We start from the raw sequence: 17771 nt of genomic DNA, 5'->3' as shown, positions 1-17771 counted from the left end.
TTTCCTATGACCTGTCTTACTTCTCCATCAAAGTTTATTTGCCAACCATTTCAGCATGTCTGCCCATGGATCCCCCTCTTTCAAGACATTCCCTTGTCAAAATGTTTTTAAAAGGGGTTTTGCACAAGAGACTTCCAAGAAAAATGGTGTATTCTCCTTAGAATCTTAATTTTATGGTAGAGAAACTAACACTTTCTTCATTTGTACCTGCTCATCTGGCTGACTTGAAGTTCTTAACATGGAAAACAGTTTTACTGGTTGCTCTGACCTCTGCAATAAGAATATCTGAGTTGCAAGCTCTTACAGTGGGTCAACTTTATCTCATTTTCCACAGAGACAAGGTTTTGTTGAGAAACAATCCTTTTTTATGTCATAAAGTGGTATCCAAGTTTACTTTAAGTTAAACTGTACATCTCCCTGTGTTCTTCCTTGAACCCCAAAATGAGGGGGAAAGGATACTTCATAACTTGGATGTCCACAGACAACTCAGGTACTATCTTGACAGAACATAAACTTTCAGACCTTCCTATCATTTGCCCATTTCTTGTCAGAGTAAGAAGAAGGGTGCAACCTGTGTCAAAACATACTATTTGCAAGTGGTTGTCTCAGGCTATTACTTTTTGTTATTCCCAGCACAACAATAAAAACAGGCAGGGTAAAGGCATACTCTAACAGGACCTTAGCTTTCTTAGGTCCTCAGTGCATACTTCTATAAAGCACTACAAGCCATATTCCTCTCCAGGTCTAAGTCAAGCTTTGCTAGGACCATTCTCCTTTTGCTCGACCACTCTTCAGGGATTCCTGGACCTTTCTCCTTCTACCTCCTAGTTGTTTTAATCTATGGTAATCTACCTCTGCAGCTTCCTAGCAATTAGCAATATCCTCCCAAACATCTACTGTTATGCTAAATTTACTTACACAACTGTAGCTTACATAAGTAGTTCACTGGAACATCTGTGGGATCTGCCATTTTATACCATATAGTTCTATAGGTGGGCTGAGAGTTTATTCATTTATTCATGCTGAAGTCAGCATTACAAGACATTGTATATGCTATGTGATATTGGATTCTTCATGAGCAAGGCATCTTATAATTCATAAAATATTCAGAATTCTGTTTAAAGTTATTGACTTTAGAATTTCAATTGTAATACATTTATGGAAGTACATGAAATTATTTCCTATTGTAACTTACTACTTTTGTTTTTGCTGACTTTAATCAATAGTTATACCAATTAACAAGGGTTTTAAATGAAGTAAAACATTTTAATTTAAAAAATGAATTATTGCTGCCTACAATATATCTAAGTTTGACAGGAATTCCTTCAGGCTGCATCTAGTTGGTGACATCAAAAGACATTTTCTTTATTAAAAATGTACCTCAGTGAAGCACTTGTAACATACAAATGTACAAAAGTTCATGGGAAGTGAGAAGGAATTAAATATAACACATTTAAGTAATCACTTCATTTGCTGAAACTGAGCACAAGACAAGCACTATTTTTCTTCTCAGGCTTGCTAATCTTAGTAGACTAAAAGTAGTGGATATTTCCTGATGTGAGTAGTTAAAACAGGAAATTATTTTTTGATATCTCTAAAGTTCATACCAGCTATTTACTTCTTGTTATTAGCTGCCTTAACTGTGTAATATCCTAAACCTGTTATGTTTACCTGAATATTTAGTAGCTGCTGGTTCAAAGTCATGAGAAGATACAGTCTGAGTAACTGCCCAGTAATAATTGCATTGTTTGGTGTAATTGTGAAGAATTACGACCTCATCTAAACATATTTTTGGCACAGACTGGTTTGTTTGTGCTGCTAGTCTTGAGATATGGAACATGGCTTTATTCATTATGTGTGTATGTCTGTTATTTATCCGTCTTCGGTACTGGAATGTAAAAAAATAGAAATGCATCAAGAGAAGAGAACATTTAAGTTTGTCAGTGAATACATATATATGGCTTAACAACACTGTAAATTAATGTTTTTAAATTACACATTATTTAACCATTTTTCTGTCAAGACTCAAAAATTTTATGGCGCCAGAGACTCAGCATTTATTTAGCTACATGATGTCTTTAAAATGAAAACATTTTTTGAATATGGTTTTAACTGAAGTATGCTCTGAATTATGTAATACTGGTAAAGAACTGAATAACAGCATCACACATAAACAGTAGTCAATATTTCTAGTCTTATATGCAAAAATTCACAGTTTCACAATGAACCCTGTCATAAAATAGCATTCAGTTGTATCCAGACAATGAGGGCTGGCCTTAGACCCACTGAACCTATCTACCCCAATAGGGCCCTGCTCCCACAAGGAGCCTCACACTAGGCTAAGACAAGGTCATTATGCTTTATGCATCCCACAGGACTTGACTGAGGGACAGTATACTCACATGCAAGACATTTTCCTCTTATAGTTTTGCTTCTATACTCTGCAGTAGTGATGAATCTCATTAATGGAGCGGACTACATGTCCTGTTATGTATTGAACTAGGGGCTAGTCTAGTATTATTAATACTGCAATTTTACAGTATTTGTATGAGTCAAAGTGTTAGTTCTGATTCTCACATTGCAGGCAGTTGCTATTGCTGAGTACTTGTTTGGGTTTTCAACACAAAACTGATGTTGGATTAACCATCTGGCTTTGTGTATTAGCTCCAATTGCTGTCATGGAAGATATTAAGACTGCATAATTTGAAGACAGACCTGGATATTGTATTTTTGTTTGCTTCTGTTGCTGACACGGGTGCATGATTAGCTGCTAATAAATATAATTAAAAACAAATAATTGTGGAATAGTCAGCCTCAGCCTATATGGAAAACAAACTTCTGATCAACAAAACTTATACTAGAATGTTACCTGTTCAATGGTATTGTGAAGCACTTGCTGAAGATGCAGATAGGATCAACATCAGAGGCTTATCGGAGCTTTTCAAGATGGCTGCACACTGATCAACAGCTTAATTTCTGCTCTCCAAGTGTGAAAAAAGAAACCGATAGACAAGGGCTGGTAATTTTGCCTATTTTAGTAAAATTCAGTTACTGTCTACTAAGTACACTGCTTGGATGCCAGCAAAGAAGAAACTTAAAGAACCTTAAAGAAACTCAACTAGAAAAAATGAAGAGAAAACACTGACTTGGAAGAATCATGTAGCTGTTCAGCTCATGCTCCAGATTTTCAGATATTCAGCATAAATACCTGTTTAAGAAAGAACTTAAACTTTTTCTCCTGAAGACTTGGTCATGCCCTTGTCAAACCTCCACTTGAACTAGTCTCCTCTCTTCTCATCTTAACTGATTTTCCCTATTAACTCTTTATCCTCCTTATACTTGCTCTAGCAAACTGTATTCATACTGTACTCCTTAGTGTAATATTCTCTAAACCTTTTAATTATTTGGCCTATGCTATACACTGTTGTTCACAAATTTTGGAAATTGTACTTGTTAACTGTTATTTTACCTATGCATTGTACTGCTCTGCACACATTTTTGACTTGTACTATATTCCTGTGACCCTACTTTAATATTTTGTAATTATCATAATTATTTCTATTATTTCTGGAGCTTTTCTCCTCAGATCTCCACTGAAAATGGGTCCCTGGCTCAGATGGACTAACCTGGTTAATAAATAAATAAATAATGAGAGATTTGGTGCAAGAGATGGCTGCCAATAATTTAGAGGAAAAATGAGCCAAATATGCTAAGAGCTGATTAAAATAAATGAAACAAGGAGTATATCAACTCAAATATTAAAGGTCTGAAAAAAAATGGAAGACACTTTAAACAGATATCCAAATTAGCTGACAAAAAATACAAAAATCAGAGGTTGAAATGAAGAAAAGGCTAGCTGAGTATGAGACTGCTCAAGAATAGCAGTTTCAAAAAATGGTAGAGTTAGAGGACAGACCTCATACAGAAAACCTGAGATTTTCTGCTGCATCAGAGATATATTGGAAGGAAGAGAATGTATTAATTTTATGAAAGTACAAATAAGTACATAGACTGGTATTCCACAACAGGATTTGTTAATTGAAAGGTCACATTTTGTGAATGCTCCAAACCTGGCCGTAAAAAAGCAGACAAGACCTGTATTACCATGAGAAAGCAGACAAGATCTGTATTTGTAAACTTTCAATCATACCAACAGAAAGAGTTGACCCTGACAAAACTGTGGCAAAATACCAAAGTATTAAAATTGGAGACAGTAGAGTGGTTGTGGAAAATGTTTATTCACTGTACACCAGGAAGAAGAAAAGAAACTGTATCTCAGTAATCAAAGAATGTGAAATTCAAGCTTTTTTTTTTTCTTGGAAGATCAAAGTATTTTTGATGTAGAACAGGCTAAGGGGGGAGATACAAAAAGTTTGTCCAACAAAAAGTTACCCATCAAACTGAAGGGGACTTTGTTTCATATTCTTTCGATAATAAAGCTTGTGGACAGACTATGCCAGTGAAACCTTTTCTAGTGTTCAAAAAGAAAATACCTGAGACAGAAAAAAGGCACAGCAGTTGAGTAGAAGAATCATGAGTACCTTGGACTTGATTGAACTGGAGTCTGGCTTGGGAAATGGAGATAAACAGGAAGAAGATCAGCAACACTGAAATTAGTGAATAAATGTGAGACTATAAAGCATCAATTACATTTGTGAAAAATGGCTTTTTAATGAAACAGTGGGTGAGAAAGATTGGATTTTTGTTGACTTTGTTAAGCTTTTGAGGGGTCTGACAGGCAAATATTTCACTTCATGTCATTAATGCTTGGAAGAACACTAAAAGGAAAAAAAGGAAAAAGTAACTGTAAGTAAATATTTTTTGTTCTTAACAGTATTTCTATAAAACATTTCTTGACATGAATTGCATGTTATAGTTTTCCGTGATTGTTGTATGTATTGTATTGTTGTATGTTGTATGTTATGAAGATATTAATATAAACAAGTACATTTTTCTTTTTTAAGTTTTAATAAAAGTAGGCTTTACAATGGAAAAAGAGAAGAAAGGCTGGACAAACGTGCATTTAACTTAATAGGTTGTAATCTTGGGCTGTTAGGATGCGGGATGGGGTATAAAAATACACTGATTATAATATATGTAGAAATCAAATGTGAATGTCTAGATCAATGACATTGGCTTAATATAATTACATTTTATGTAAGTGAGTAGGTTTTAAAAACAAGAGACCATAATCTAATAAATGGTTTTCTTTAAGCAAATAAATATTCAATGTCAGTTTAGAACTTTGCAGATGAGGGCAGCTGTACATTCCATTCTGTTCTTATTTTAACATGGAAACAAGTTATCCAAAGGTGAAGACAATAAATCGACAGGTCTGGACATTGTTTACTGAGAGAAATGTAAAATTAGAAAGTACAAGGGCAAGCAGCTCAGCAAAAAATAAAGTTTGAAATTATTGTCAATGAATAACAGATATCATCTTTTCTGGTAACTAAATACTTTAATGCATTTACTAGAACAGTGAATAATTTAGTCTTATTCAAAGGCAGCCAGTGCACTTTTTCTTAAGATTAAAAGTTATTTTTTCTGAAACAGAAAGAAAAGAACAGACAGCAATTGGTATAAGTATGAGCACTGACTGCAACATGTACTTTAGTATGGATTAACTTAATTTTAGGTTAGTTAATGCATGTAGATGCAACTGTTAATTTGGGACAATTGTTATCAGGTGGGTTAAACTTCATTATTTGAAGTTCTACATAGTTTTGTGTGTTTGTTTTAAGATAATGGGTTATGGGGGTGGGGTGTCCTGGGGTTAGGTTTGTTTTTGTGTTTTTTTGAGAGTGTTTATTAAACAAAATCTTCTAAAACCTGACATAGGTTCAAATAAAGATGACAAGAAACAATGGTATAAAAAATATCAACCTGCCAAACATTAGGGTGCATGTAACATAAAACTTGAAAACAGACATTTAAACAAGCTTTCATATATAATAGGTGGGAGAATAACTTATTATCATAATGGCTATACCATCTATATTATTTTGGAATATGAATTGCCTCATAGGTATAGACGAAAAGGAAAGACTACTGAATTATATTAAGAAATGTGCAGTGCAAATAGCAGTGCTACAGGGTACACCTTTGGAAAGAAGTGAGCATGTGAATTTGATGAAGAAAGGATTTCATGATGGATATTCAGCAGAATATCAGAGACAAAGAAAAAGGGGAGTATTTGTACTAATTGCTAGAGGTGCACCAACAGTGAAAGAAGAGGGAAAAAAGGTAGTAAGGATAGATATGTGGTAGTAAGGGGATATTGGCAAGGGAGGAGGATTGCTCTGGCAAGTATTTATATTCCACCTAAAACTGCTGTTATGGAGCTTAAGAAAATTTTGGGACAAATAAACAGCTTTCAGGAAGAAATTGTCACTTATACTTGGGGACTGAAAGTCGATTTGCAATAGTAAGGATGTATCTGAGGGACTTAGAAGGGAAACTATAACAAAAAAATGGTAGTTTTCTGGAGAAATTTATATATATATTTGGTATGGAAGACATGAAATCAGTAGTAGGAACTCAGAGAATTTACATATTATTCCCCAAAGTACAACAGATAGGCTAAACTTAAAAATATATATATTTCACAAGAATATGTGAACTTAATTGAAAGCTTTGACACATATCCAAAAACTATTTCAGATCATGCTCCAAAAAATAACTAAGATGAGAATGCAGGGTAATGGAGTAAAAATAAGACACTACCACTTCTGCACCTGACTGTTGAAAAGGATTTAAGGAATGGATTTAAGGAATGGATAGTGAAAATTATTCAAGAGTTATTAAGGAAGACAGAAATGTATTCAGAAATGATAGCTCGTACTTGGGATAAACTGAAAGTGGAGTGCAAAATAAGATAGAAATGAAAAAAATGAGATATGGTTAAGACATAACAAGAATTATTTAGAGGAGCTGAGAAAGGTTAAAGTATTGCAGAATAAGGGGAATTATAAAGTGCAAGAAGATGTACTATTGCAGAGCGCTAAACAGAAAATAAGGGAGAATCTGGATAATATGCATGCATTTAGAAAGTGTGCTGTTAAGCTACTGTTTCTAACAATAACTCCGGAGCACAAAAATACTTAACACAATGACTTAGGCAACAGAAAGTAGAAAATGTTTTGTTGCCAAACTTTGACAGCCTATAACAAGAAAAATAACCAAGGAGATCCTATATATGTATTTTGGAAATTTTATGAACATTTCTGTGAAGCACAGGAATGTGAAAATCAAGTAAAAGCACAAATAAAAATATTTCTGGAAGTCTTAAGTAAGCCAAGGTTAGTGGTAGATGAGGCTCAAAAATTAACAGTTAAGATAGGAGATGAGATAAAAAGAGTGATCGATGAGCAATCTGCAGGAATTTCTCCAGGAATAGTTGAAATTCCTACAGAAGTTTGGAAGATGGGAAGGGAGAAAATAATGAAGATCTGCAAGATTTTGTTTAACAGCATTTTAAAAGGAGGGGAAACACCAACATCCTTGAAGAAAACCGTGGTGCCTGTAATACCTCAAGTCAGTAATCCAGCTTCATAGAGGCCCATTTCAATTTTAAACCATGATTATAAAGTGTTTATGTCTATAACAGCTGAAAGAATGCCAAATGTGTTGCCAAAATTGATAGATACAGATCATTGTGGTTTTTGGAGTTGAGGAAAATATTTGACAACATTTGTAGAACAATGATGATCCAGAGGAAAGCAAAAGGAGAGATATCTATACCAAGCGATTGCAGCCCCCCAAACATCTCCAACGCCCAAGTGAGAACTGCTCTCTCCAAAGCAAAAAACACAGCATCCATGGGACCTGATGGTGTCCCCGGCTGTGTGCTCCACGAACTCAATGAGGAATTAAACCCACAGCTAGGACAGCTGTTTAATCATAGTCTTACCTCTGGATACGCACTCCAGGAGTGGCGCACTGCAACTGTGGTCCCACTTCACAAAGGCGGTGCCTCCACCGACCCTGGAAATTACCGGCCCATTAGCTTGACAAGCCTTATCTGCAAAGCCATGGAGAGGATCATAATGGACCTCATAAATAAAGACATAGGAAATTTGCAGACTTTGGATCCATCCCAGTTTGGCTTTGTCAAAGGCAGATCATGCCTTCTAAACTTGGTTGACTTTTTGCAAACACTCACCAAAGCCATTGATGAGGGAAAGGCAGTCCATACAGCCTACCTCGATCTGGCGAAGGCCTTCGATACAATACCCCACTCGGGTATCATTGAAAAACTCATCAGCTTAAATGTTAACCCATACATCACAAGATGGGTTGCAAACTGGCTGAGTGACAGAACCCACAGGGTCAGAGTTGCTGGCGCCATGTCAGACTCAAAGCCTGTCACAAGTGGTGTACCACAGGGCTCAGTCCTGGGCCCACTCTTGTTTGGCATCTACTTTTCCGAAGTACAAGCAAACACAGGAGGGTTATGGCTGACAAAGTTTGCAGATGACTGCAAACTGGGCCATAGTAGAAAACACATCTGACACAGATATCCTTCAGAAGGGTCTCACAGAAATGGATAACTGGTGCCAGAGCCATGGCCTAAAGTTAAATGCCAAAAATGCATAGTCATACCCTTCGGGAAAAACAAGGTTACCCCTAGCTACCAAATAGGTGGCAATCCACTGAGCACAGAAGAAGTTATCAGGGACCTGGGGACCCAGGTTGATAGTAGTCTGTCATTCGACACCCATGTAGCTAAAGTAGTTAGGAAGACCTTCTACATTGCCCACCTTATCATGAAGGGATTCTCATCTAGATCAAGGGAGGTCATAGTCTCCCTATACTCATCACTCATCAGACCAATGATTGAGTACAATGCCCCATTTGTATGTATCTGACCCGACACTTGCAGCAGCTGGAGAGGCCACAAAGTTCCTCACCAAAAGGATAAAGGGTCTCAAACATCTGTCCTATGCTGCCCGACTGAAAGAACTCCAGCTCTATTCAGTCGCCACCGCTGCTCAGAGGTGACCTTTGCCTAACATACAAGGCCATGTCAAACCCAGATTTGATGAATATGCTTCACCTCAAAAAATCTAGATCCATCAGAGCCACAAGGGCGAGAGACTTAAACCTCGACACGGCTATTAATAGGACGTGCTGGAGGGATAGATTCATCACCCAAAGACTCCCTATGCTGTGGAATAAAATCCCGGTATATGTGAGGCAGAGCACCTCACTGGCCTTGTTCAAGAGAAATCTTGACCAATGGATGGGAGATCGCAGATATACCCCAGGGATTACCTCAGTGTCACTGCTCGACAGAGGCACAGCAAAATAATGGGTATAGTTCCCCATACTAAAGGGGTGGCGTAAGCCACAAAACTATGGGCTAGGCTTGTAAATGCCCTCGGGCAGATAGCCTAGTATGAACCTATGAACCTATGAACCTATGTAAGAAAGTACTGCTCTTTTTGGTGGATCTTGATGCAGAAAAAGCATTCAACAGAGTAAGCTGTGATTTTATGCGTAGTACAATGGAAGCATTTGTATTCCCTGATACAATAATAAAGTTAATTAGGAGGGATCTGAGACAAAAAGTAAAAGTGGGGAGTTCCTCTCTGATGAGCTGTGTCTGAACAGAGGAACCAGGCAGGTGCATCCTCTTTCCCCTTTGTTATTTGAGTTATATTTACAGGAAGATGCATTAATAAAGAAAATAAATGACTCAGAAATTAAAGGATATAATTGGTATGGTAATAAAAAAAACTTGGCTTTATTTGCAGGCAATATTATTTTGTACCCGACAAAAAACAGAAAAGGACATTTCAATGTTGTAGAACATTCTGAGACAGTTTCAAGTTTTTTTCAGGATATAAAATTTAATAATGCAGAACAATGGCTATAGCTGTAAACTATGCATCCACACATGGTTTGGTTCAGCGATACCCATATTTATGGGGACACGATAAAATGAAGTCTTTAGGAATATGAGTTAAAATGGATTCTGTTATAGCAGCTATATTTGGGAGGAGACAAAACAAATGGCAATACAAAAAGTATGAAACTGGAAGCTCTTTTCTATGGATATGGATTGCAAGATACAAGCAGTGAAAGCATTTTTAGTGCCTTTACCCGCAGTGGTGGTGCTGTGGTAGCGTTGTCGCCTCACAGTAAGACGCTGTCCGGTTCGATTCTCAGCTAGAGCATCTTCTGCATGGAGACGTGCGTGAATGGGCGTACCTTTGTTGAAGGTTGTGCATCAGGGCTGGTAACTCAGCACATAAAAATCAACTACCAATCATTCGCGGACTGGAGTTCCGCTGTGGCGACCCCTAACCAGGAAAAGCCGAAAAACACAACAACAAAGTTTTATATACACATCAAGCATATTTTTATCAACCAGAGGAGAAGTAAGTTGTGGCCAGTAATTAATACAGAGTTGAATGATTTTATCTGGGAAGGGAAGAGGGCAAGGGTCAAGTGGGATAATATGATCCTTCCAGTAGAACAAGCCAGGTAGTTTAAGATTACCTGATTTGAAGGGATACTTTAGTGCTACTCAGCTAAGGCTCATATGCATAAGATAAGCAGAAAGCTATAGTTCAAAGTTTAAAGTGATAATGAAGTGGGAGGTCAAGAAATAAGGAACGTGTGGGATTTTGAATACATAACCTTAAGGAGAATAACAACAATCATACAGAATATTATACTCATAAAGTATCAGAAAGTATTCTAACAACCAAGCCAACATCTGAATTGAAAATGGAGATTCTGCCAATAGGGATGACTGAAATTAGGGGTACAGAGAGGAGGCAAGATGGGGCTGGAGCTTACTGGAGAAAACTGGAAAAAGAACCAAGATACTGGGAGCAAATAACTAGAGAGAGGAAAGGTAATACAATGGGAAGAGGCCAAGAAGACATCTGGACTGCAGGCCAGAGTCTACTTTCCCTCTGAGGGGTTGATATCAGTGTATAGGCAAAGAGAAAGGGATAGGGGAATCCTAAGTAAAAGACCTGCTCTGTAGAGTTTTTAGTTGAATCAAGAACATAAGCTGCAGGTAAAAAGTGATAATTAGTAGGACATATAAAATATTGCACACTAACTATAGGAATCAATCACAGGAGGTTAGACTAGATTGGGAAGAGATATCGGCTAAGCATTTCAGAAGGAAACAATGGGAGGACATACGTATGACCCCCAAATTACACAGCAAATTCTAGAATATTCAGGATTTTTGCTTGGAGTTGTTTACATAGGTATTTTTTATACCCACAGCAGACTCCAAAGAGTTTTTCCTCAGGTAAGTGCCAAATGTTGGAGGTGTGATGGGAAAGAATGAATTAACTGGGAACCTAATGTTTTAGGAGTGGAATGAGTTGGCATACTTTAAAAGTTCCCTACAGACTACTCTGTCAGAAATATTGGGTGAGTAAATGGGTGTAACTAAGGAAATTATTTTTTTTTTGAGCTGGGATACAGAATCTGAATTGTCTAGATATACTAAGGTCCTGCTAAGTTTAATTCTGGTGGCTGCCAAAAAGCAATTACTAGAAAATGGAAATCAAAGTCTAAACCAATTGTATTTGAAGTAGTGAATATTGTAACAGAGATAAAAGAACTGGAAGTATGATGTTTAGAAATGGGTAGGAGCAATTACACAGAAAAAAAGAGAATTTTGGGAACAATCCTGTAGAATACATTTTTGGAGGCGAAATGAGGTTTAAGGGGAGGCAAGAATTAAGCAATTTATATAATACTGGATTAATGATAACTGCATAAAAGAATGTATGTGATTTACAATGTTTGTAACTGAGAAAGTGTTCACATGGTTTGTTTTCTTTTATATAGATATATATTTGCCTGTGTCTTAAGTAATAATTTAATAAAGATGTTAAAAAAAGTTGAGGATTAGCTGGGGTGGAGCAAAGGGTGCAGCCACCCCAAGTGCAAAGTGTTATGGGGTGCGACTGGTAGCTGATCAGTCGGCATAGCAGTAATGGCATTCAGAAATGAATGCTGCTACTGTCTTTGCATTCATGGATGAAGTGCTTCAGCATCTCGTGTGTGGTATAATCTGTAGCAAATCAAAGGAAGCAGCAAAACACAACCAGGAAACAGGAGTGCGTGTAGACCAAAAACCTCACTCTGGAATACTGTGAAACGTTCAGCAAATGCAGAAATACAAGGAAAATCTCTTTGCAATATGACCAAAGCTCAAAAAATTCTCGCCAAGAAAATAGCAAAGTAATGAGCAAAAAATCTTTATTCCACAGACACGAACCAAACTCCAACACAAGCGCTTTTGCCCGTTCGTAACGGGCTTTTTCAAGTGTGATTTCTTTGCACAACAAATCTTTTGTTGTGCAAAGAAATCACACTTGAAAAAGCCCATTACGAACGGGCGAAAGCGCTTGTGTTGGAGTTTGGTTCGTGTCTGTGGAATAAAGATTTTTTGCTCATTACTTTGCTATTTTCTTGGCGAGAATTTTTTGAGCTTTGGTCATATTGCAAAGAGATTTTCCTTGTATTTCTGCATTTGCTGAACGTTTCACAGTATTCCAGAGTGAGGTTTTTGGTCTACACGCACTCCTGTTTCATAATCTGTAGCAAGTCACTTGTAAATGTCACAAAAGAGCTTTATTTTCATCCACAAGTAAGCAGCAACCATTTTTGGTCCCCCAACTTAAAGTTCAAGTAGGATGGTGCCAGACTGGGGAATGGCACAGTGTACCAGAATAGCAGGCTATGGCTCTGATCAAAATAATCCACAGGAAGTGAAACATGAGGTGTGTTGAGTGAAGGGAGACAAACGTGGATAGAAAAAATATTCTACTTGGCTAATAGAGGAGAATCGTAAAAGAAACAATTTGACTCATACAGTACTACAGGTATGCCATAGTTTCAGTCACATACAAAATGAGATGGAAGGACAAGCAGAAACTTAACAACAGAAAATACTTGGACTGCATTTGAGAGGAGTTTGGAAGGGAAGTATGTTGTAGAAAGCTGAACAAATTGTGAGTTTTACATTTCTCTCTATATTCATTGGTTTCTGTAAGCCATTCTGATATGTTCTTCATTAAATCATGGTGCAGTGGTGCAGCAGTTGCCTTGTCACCTCACAGCAACAGGTTCTCTGGTTTGATTCTCGGCTGGAGTGCCTCCTGTGTGAAGTCTGCATGTCCTTCCTACATCTGTGTGGGTTTTCTCCAGGTAATCCGGTTTCCTCCAATCTTACAAAGACAAGCATCTGGAGTGTTTCTCCCTGGGCCTCCGCTGAAAATTGGCCTTATTCTATGTCTGACTTTCCCAGTAAGCAAATGTCAAATAAAAATAAATAAATAAATAAAACTAAAAAAATCACTGTCACAGTAATCTTACTATATATTGGGCACATCCTGCTAATGGTCAGATATCCAGCTAGTGTACAAAACATTGGGTTCCTTCCTTGTGCGCCACCCACCCAGCCTTCGCACATGAGTAAGAGCTTGTATAAGAGGCACATACTGGCATGACAAAACTCAGAATTGTTCTTGCCATAAGTATGTGTAAGCAGACTTGTTTTCAGCTGAGTGTCATGAGTTTTGACAGCTGGCTTCAACTACAATATAAGGCAGACAAATATCCCTGCTGGAGATCTTTCCTTTTTCATAAAAAAAGTTTATTCAAATTTTCATTGCCTGTATGTCAGGAAGGAATAAATCTTCATGTGGTAGACAGATTCCCTACAAGGTTGTCTATTCCTCTTGTTTTTTTTCTTGTTTACGGATCAACAAAATATGCCCTGTCAGATTGGCCTTTCTCTTACTTCCAAAACCTGAATAAATAGGAAAAAAAATCTCTAAAACTGTCTTAAACAGTTGGCATGGGAGCCATGGCAAATTAATTTCTTTTGGTGGATCTCCCCCATCAGAGGAAAAAGAAAAAGGTGTTGAAAAAGGAATTCTAAACTTTAGCCTCTGTTCTGCAGTGTGGGTCTGACATGTCTGCTTAGGTACTTTTTCATGCTTTGGACATTCTTTTAGCCACTGTCACTCATACTCTCAAGAGGTCACTATGGAATTAAGAACATCCATTTGGACCATACATCACACGTTGGCCAAGCAGAGATAATCTAGGATCATAATCTCGGATGGTGAGAGATGGATACAATTTCTAAAATGAAGTAATTATTTAAATGAGAGGGTAAACAAGTATGAAAATCTCAAAGGAGATCGTATGAGTTATTGTTTATGGATTCCTGCTGCAGGACATAGGCTAAGATTATGAAAACTGCCCTATGTTTACAGTAGAGTCTGATTGCCTACTAATTCTGATGATATCCCTCACTGTATTTAGAAAATTCTACCTCATCACAGTTCCCACACCATTTCTAATCTGTCTACCTCCTGAGTAGCAGACTCAAGGATCCCAAGCTAAGTGACTTTGCTGCACTGGCATTCCATCCTGTCTCCTGGATTCACAGGGCATCCAATCTCCCACTTATCATCATGACATCTATAATCAAGACGAAGCTTGCTATTGAGTATATAATCCATTGGTTTTACATCCAGCTTTCCCTCAACAAAGCTATCCCAGGTAACCCAGGCTGGGTAACTGGACAACAGACAGCCAATAGTTTATTGTCCCAGGGCTGCTGCACTTTATAGCAGGTGCACACTGGCCAACAATAGTACATAGAACATTCCCACCATTCTTATGGGTCCCAGGTGTAAATTGGAGCAGGCTGGGTACTCACCAGCAAATACCCATGCCCATTTTTGGTGACATTAGTCAACATGACCAAATCACCTAGAGACAGTTGTTATAACATCCAGTAGCTATCCTGGACATGGTACACATTCTGTGATCCATGTTTTCCTATGTAAATGATACTAAACACCACAGCTGATGCCTAAAGCAGTTAGTCTACACAACTCTTCCCTTGAGAGGCACTGCCTAGAGCCTGTACTGCTGCCTATGATTCATCTGTCATCTCTCTCCTGCCTCTAAAACTTTCCTATCTGAATGTCAGTAGCATTAATAATAAATTGGTCTAAATGGAAGTGTGGTTCCAACTTGAGGAATCAGTCACTGGGGCTAATTCTGAGACCTGGTTGAAGACACAATCCATTATCTGACCCTGAATGATAAAGCATAGACTCCTTCATCTTACAATCAATTACTTATATTGTTTCTCCATAATCATGTCTGATAGTGTCATCCTGTTTGTGTGATATGTTAAAAATCATGTATTTGTCTTATCTTCTTGAGGTCTTTTTTCTTTTTTATTATGGCTGATATTCTGGTACAGTTTACATTTGCATTAGTCTGTGTTTAAGTTTGTTATGTCTCATGACTGTGAACTGCGGTGGTGGTGCTGCGGTAGTGTTGTCGCCTCACAGTAAGACGTTGTCCTGTTCAATTCTCAGCTAAAGCGTCTTCTGTGTGGAGACATGCGTGAATGGGAGTACCTTCGTTGAAGGTTGTGCATCAGGGCTGGCAACTCGGTACATAAAAATCTACTGCCAATCATTAGCGGACCGGAGTTCCGTTGTGGTGACCCCTAACCGGGAAAAGCCGATAGATACATCAACAACATGTCTCATGACTGTGGTTGATTTTGTATGCTATGTCTGTTTAGTAACGCTTATAAAATGTAACTGTGAGTATGAGGTGTAAATGTGAGAGTGATGTGTGCATGCATTGCAGGCCAAATAATGAGCAATATGATGGTTGTGCTTCTTCACACAAAGTCAGGTGTTCTACTGTACTATAACATGAAGTGCATATGTATTTGCCTACTTACTCCTGATCATGTTTCAGGACTTTCTTTTCCTCCCTATCACTACCAAAACTGTTTCTTCCAAGACCCTCACCAGCACAGCATCCTGGGCCTGCAAAGCTGTCAGACATCCTTGCTCCCAAGGATATACTGCTGCATGTGATGTCACATGATAGAAGATTTGTTAGTTTTCCAAGCAGCTGATTGTAACCTACTTATTGCTGAAATCCATAAATCCATGTGGTGAGTGTTTCCTTCCAGATACTCAGCTGTGGCAGGCTGAACTTCCCACAACAGTAAAATCCCTTCAGCAGGTCATAGAGCATTCCAGAGGAAGAGACAAAGCCATGTGGCACTTGGAATATATATATATATATATATATATATATATATATATATATATATATATATATATATATATAGATATAGATATATATATATATATATATTCTCTAGTTCCTCAACACTAAATAAATCTGTGAGCTAACAGTAGTAATAAATAAGACAGTAAATACAAAAATGTTAAATTATTATCAAAATGTTGAACGGGGTTGGACATCTACAGAGCAGCTCTCATTCATTATGTAAGTGGTCCACCTTGTACATATTAATGTTATTGTGGCAGTTTGATTTTTCCATTCTGTACCTATATTAATCTCCCTCTTGAGCCTCTTCTGTCATATGTTCCTAACTGTAAGCAGATTATAATTGTTTAGGATGTTAGTGTAAGGAACTTTTATATATAGTTCTAATCTTCACAAACTTGCACCATATTAAAGTACATTCTGTGATATAATGATTGCGCTTTGTATAGCACATTGACAGTGGTGAATAGTCCTATCTACTGGTTTCCACATTTTGCCAGTGCAAAATTTTTTTCTAATATTGCATTTTGCTTTTATGTCAATTCAAAGAAAAACACAGTTAACTTAGCTGTTCCACAAGACTAGTGGCACATTCAGTGATTATGGTATTCTTCACCCACCGATACATCACCATCCAAAACATGGTTCTCTGTTCACCTTAGGAAAGCAGTGTCTAAGCCTTAATGATAATTCATCTATTTTTCTGATTACCTGCTTAATCCAATTCACAGTCATGGGGGAGAGTAAGCCTATTTCATCACTCAGTCAGCACATGACAATCAAAATTATCCCAGACAAGGCACCATCCCACACACATTCACTCAGATATGCATTGCACACCTATGGGCAAGCCAGAAGAGCTCAAATTCACCTAGACTATGTCTTTGGATTGTGGGAGTAAACTGCATCATTTGGCAAAAACCCATGTGGATTCAAGAAGAATTTGCAGACTGTGCAAAAAGCCACATTGGCTTTCGGCAACCGTGATGCAAGAGTTAGTGTTGTCTCCTCACAACAAGAGGTTCTCTGGTTCGATTCCTGGTTGGAGGGCCTTGTTTGTGGAGTGCGCATGTCCTCCCTGTGGTCAAGTGAGTTTTAAAGACATGCAGGTAGGTGTGTCAATCTGAGGACCAGCAGTTCGCTGTGGCAACCCCTAACAGGAGAAGCCAAAGACATTGGTTTGCAAAAAGTCACATTGGCTGAGAAATAAGCACTGTAAGGCAGCAATGTTAATTGCTGTGCCATTTCGTACAAATTAATTAGTTTTAATCATGTAGAATGTAAAAAAAGGAAATACTGCCAGCCCAGCTAGTTGGAATTTTGTAAATAATTCTATGTCATTTGTGAATATTGATATGATTTATACAGAAGTGTGTGTAAAGTACTGAGCTTAAAGGATGTATCCACGGCGTACCCTACTGGAAGAGTAAAGAAATGTATATAAACTACTGTACCTGTGTAAATGTATATGCTTGAACAGTGGAAACTAGAACATAGAGGACTGACTTGTAAAACTTCAAGATAATAGTGGAAATTAAATTGTTTTTTATAAACTGAGCCATAAAAGTTAGTTTCAATGCCGTCAAGGAGACAGGATGTTTAAACCTAGGGAGCCTTCTGCATTGTGTTGTAAGTGTTTTATTGTTTTATTATTTTCAGGATCT

At 37.6% G+C, this 17771-nt stretch overlaps 1 protein-coding gene across 5 annotated transcripts in view; it reads right to left on the bottom strand.

Moving 5' to 3' along the window:
- The window catches only part of RAMP2 (receptor activity modifying protein 2), a 290068-nt gene that overhangs the window by 164974 nt on the left and 107323 nt on the right, over positions 1 to 17771 (bottom strand). Inside the window, exon 1 of one of the 5 annotated variants that reach the window (XM_044054682.1) lies at positions 1672 to 1888. The exons of the other annotated variants lie outside the window; for them this stretch is intronic. Coding sequence (XP_043910617.1) covers positions 1672 to 1852 — 181 coding nt within the window. The 5' untranslated portion in view covers positions 1853 to 1888. Of the gene's footprint in view, positions 1 to 1671; positions 1889 to 17771 lie in introns of those variants that run through there. 5 annotated transcript variants of the gene reach the window in all.

The sequence above is a fragment of the Protopterus annectens genome, chromosome 13.part0 (assembly GCF_019279795.1).
Source record: "Protopterus annectens isolate FY-2018-M chromosome 13.part0, PAN1.0, whole genome shotgun sequence".
Classification (NCBI taxonomy): Eukaryota; Metazoa; Chordata; order Ceratodontiformes; family Protopteridae; genus Protopterus; species Protopterus annectens.
The sequence above is the reverse complement of the archived record's forward strand: the minus strand, read 5'-3'. Positions and strand labels throughout refer to the sequence as shown.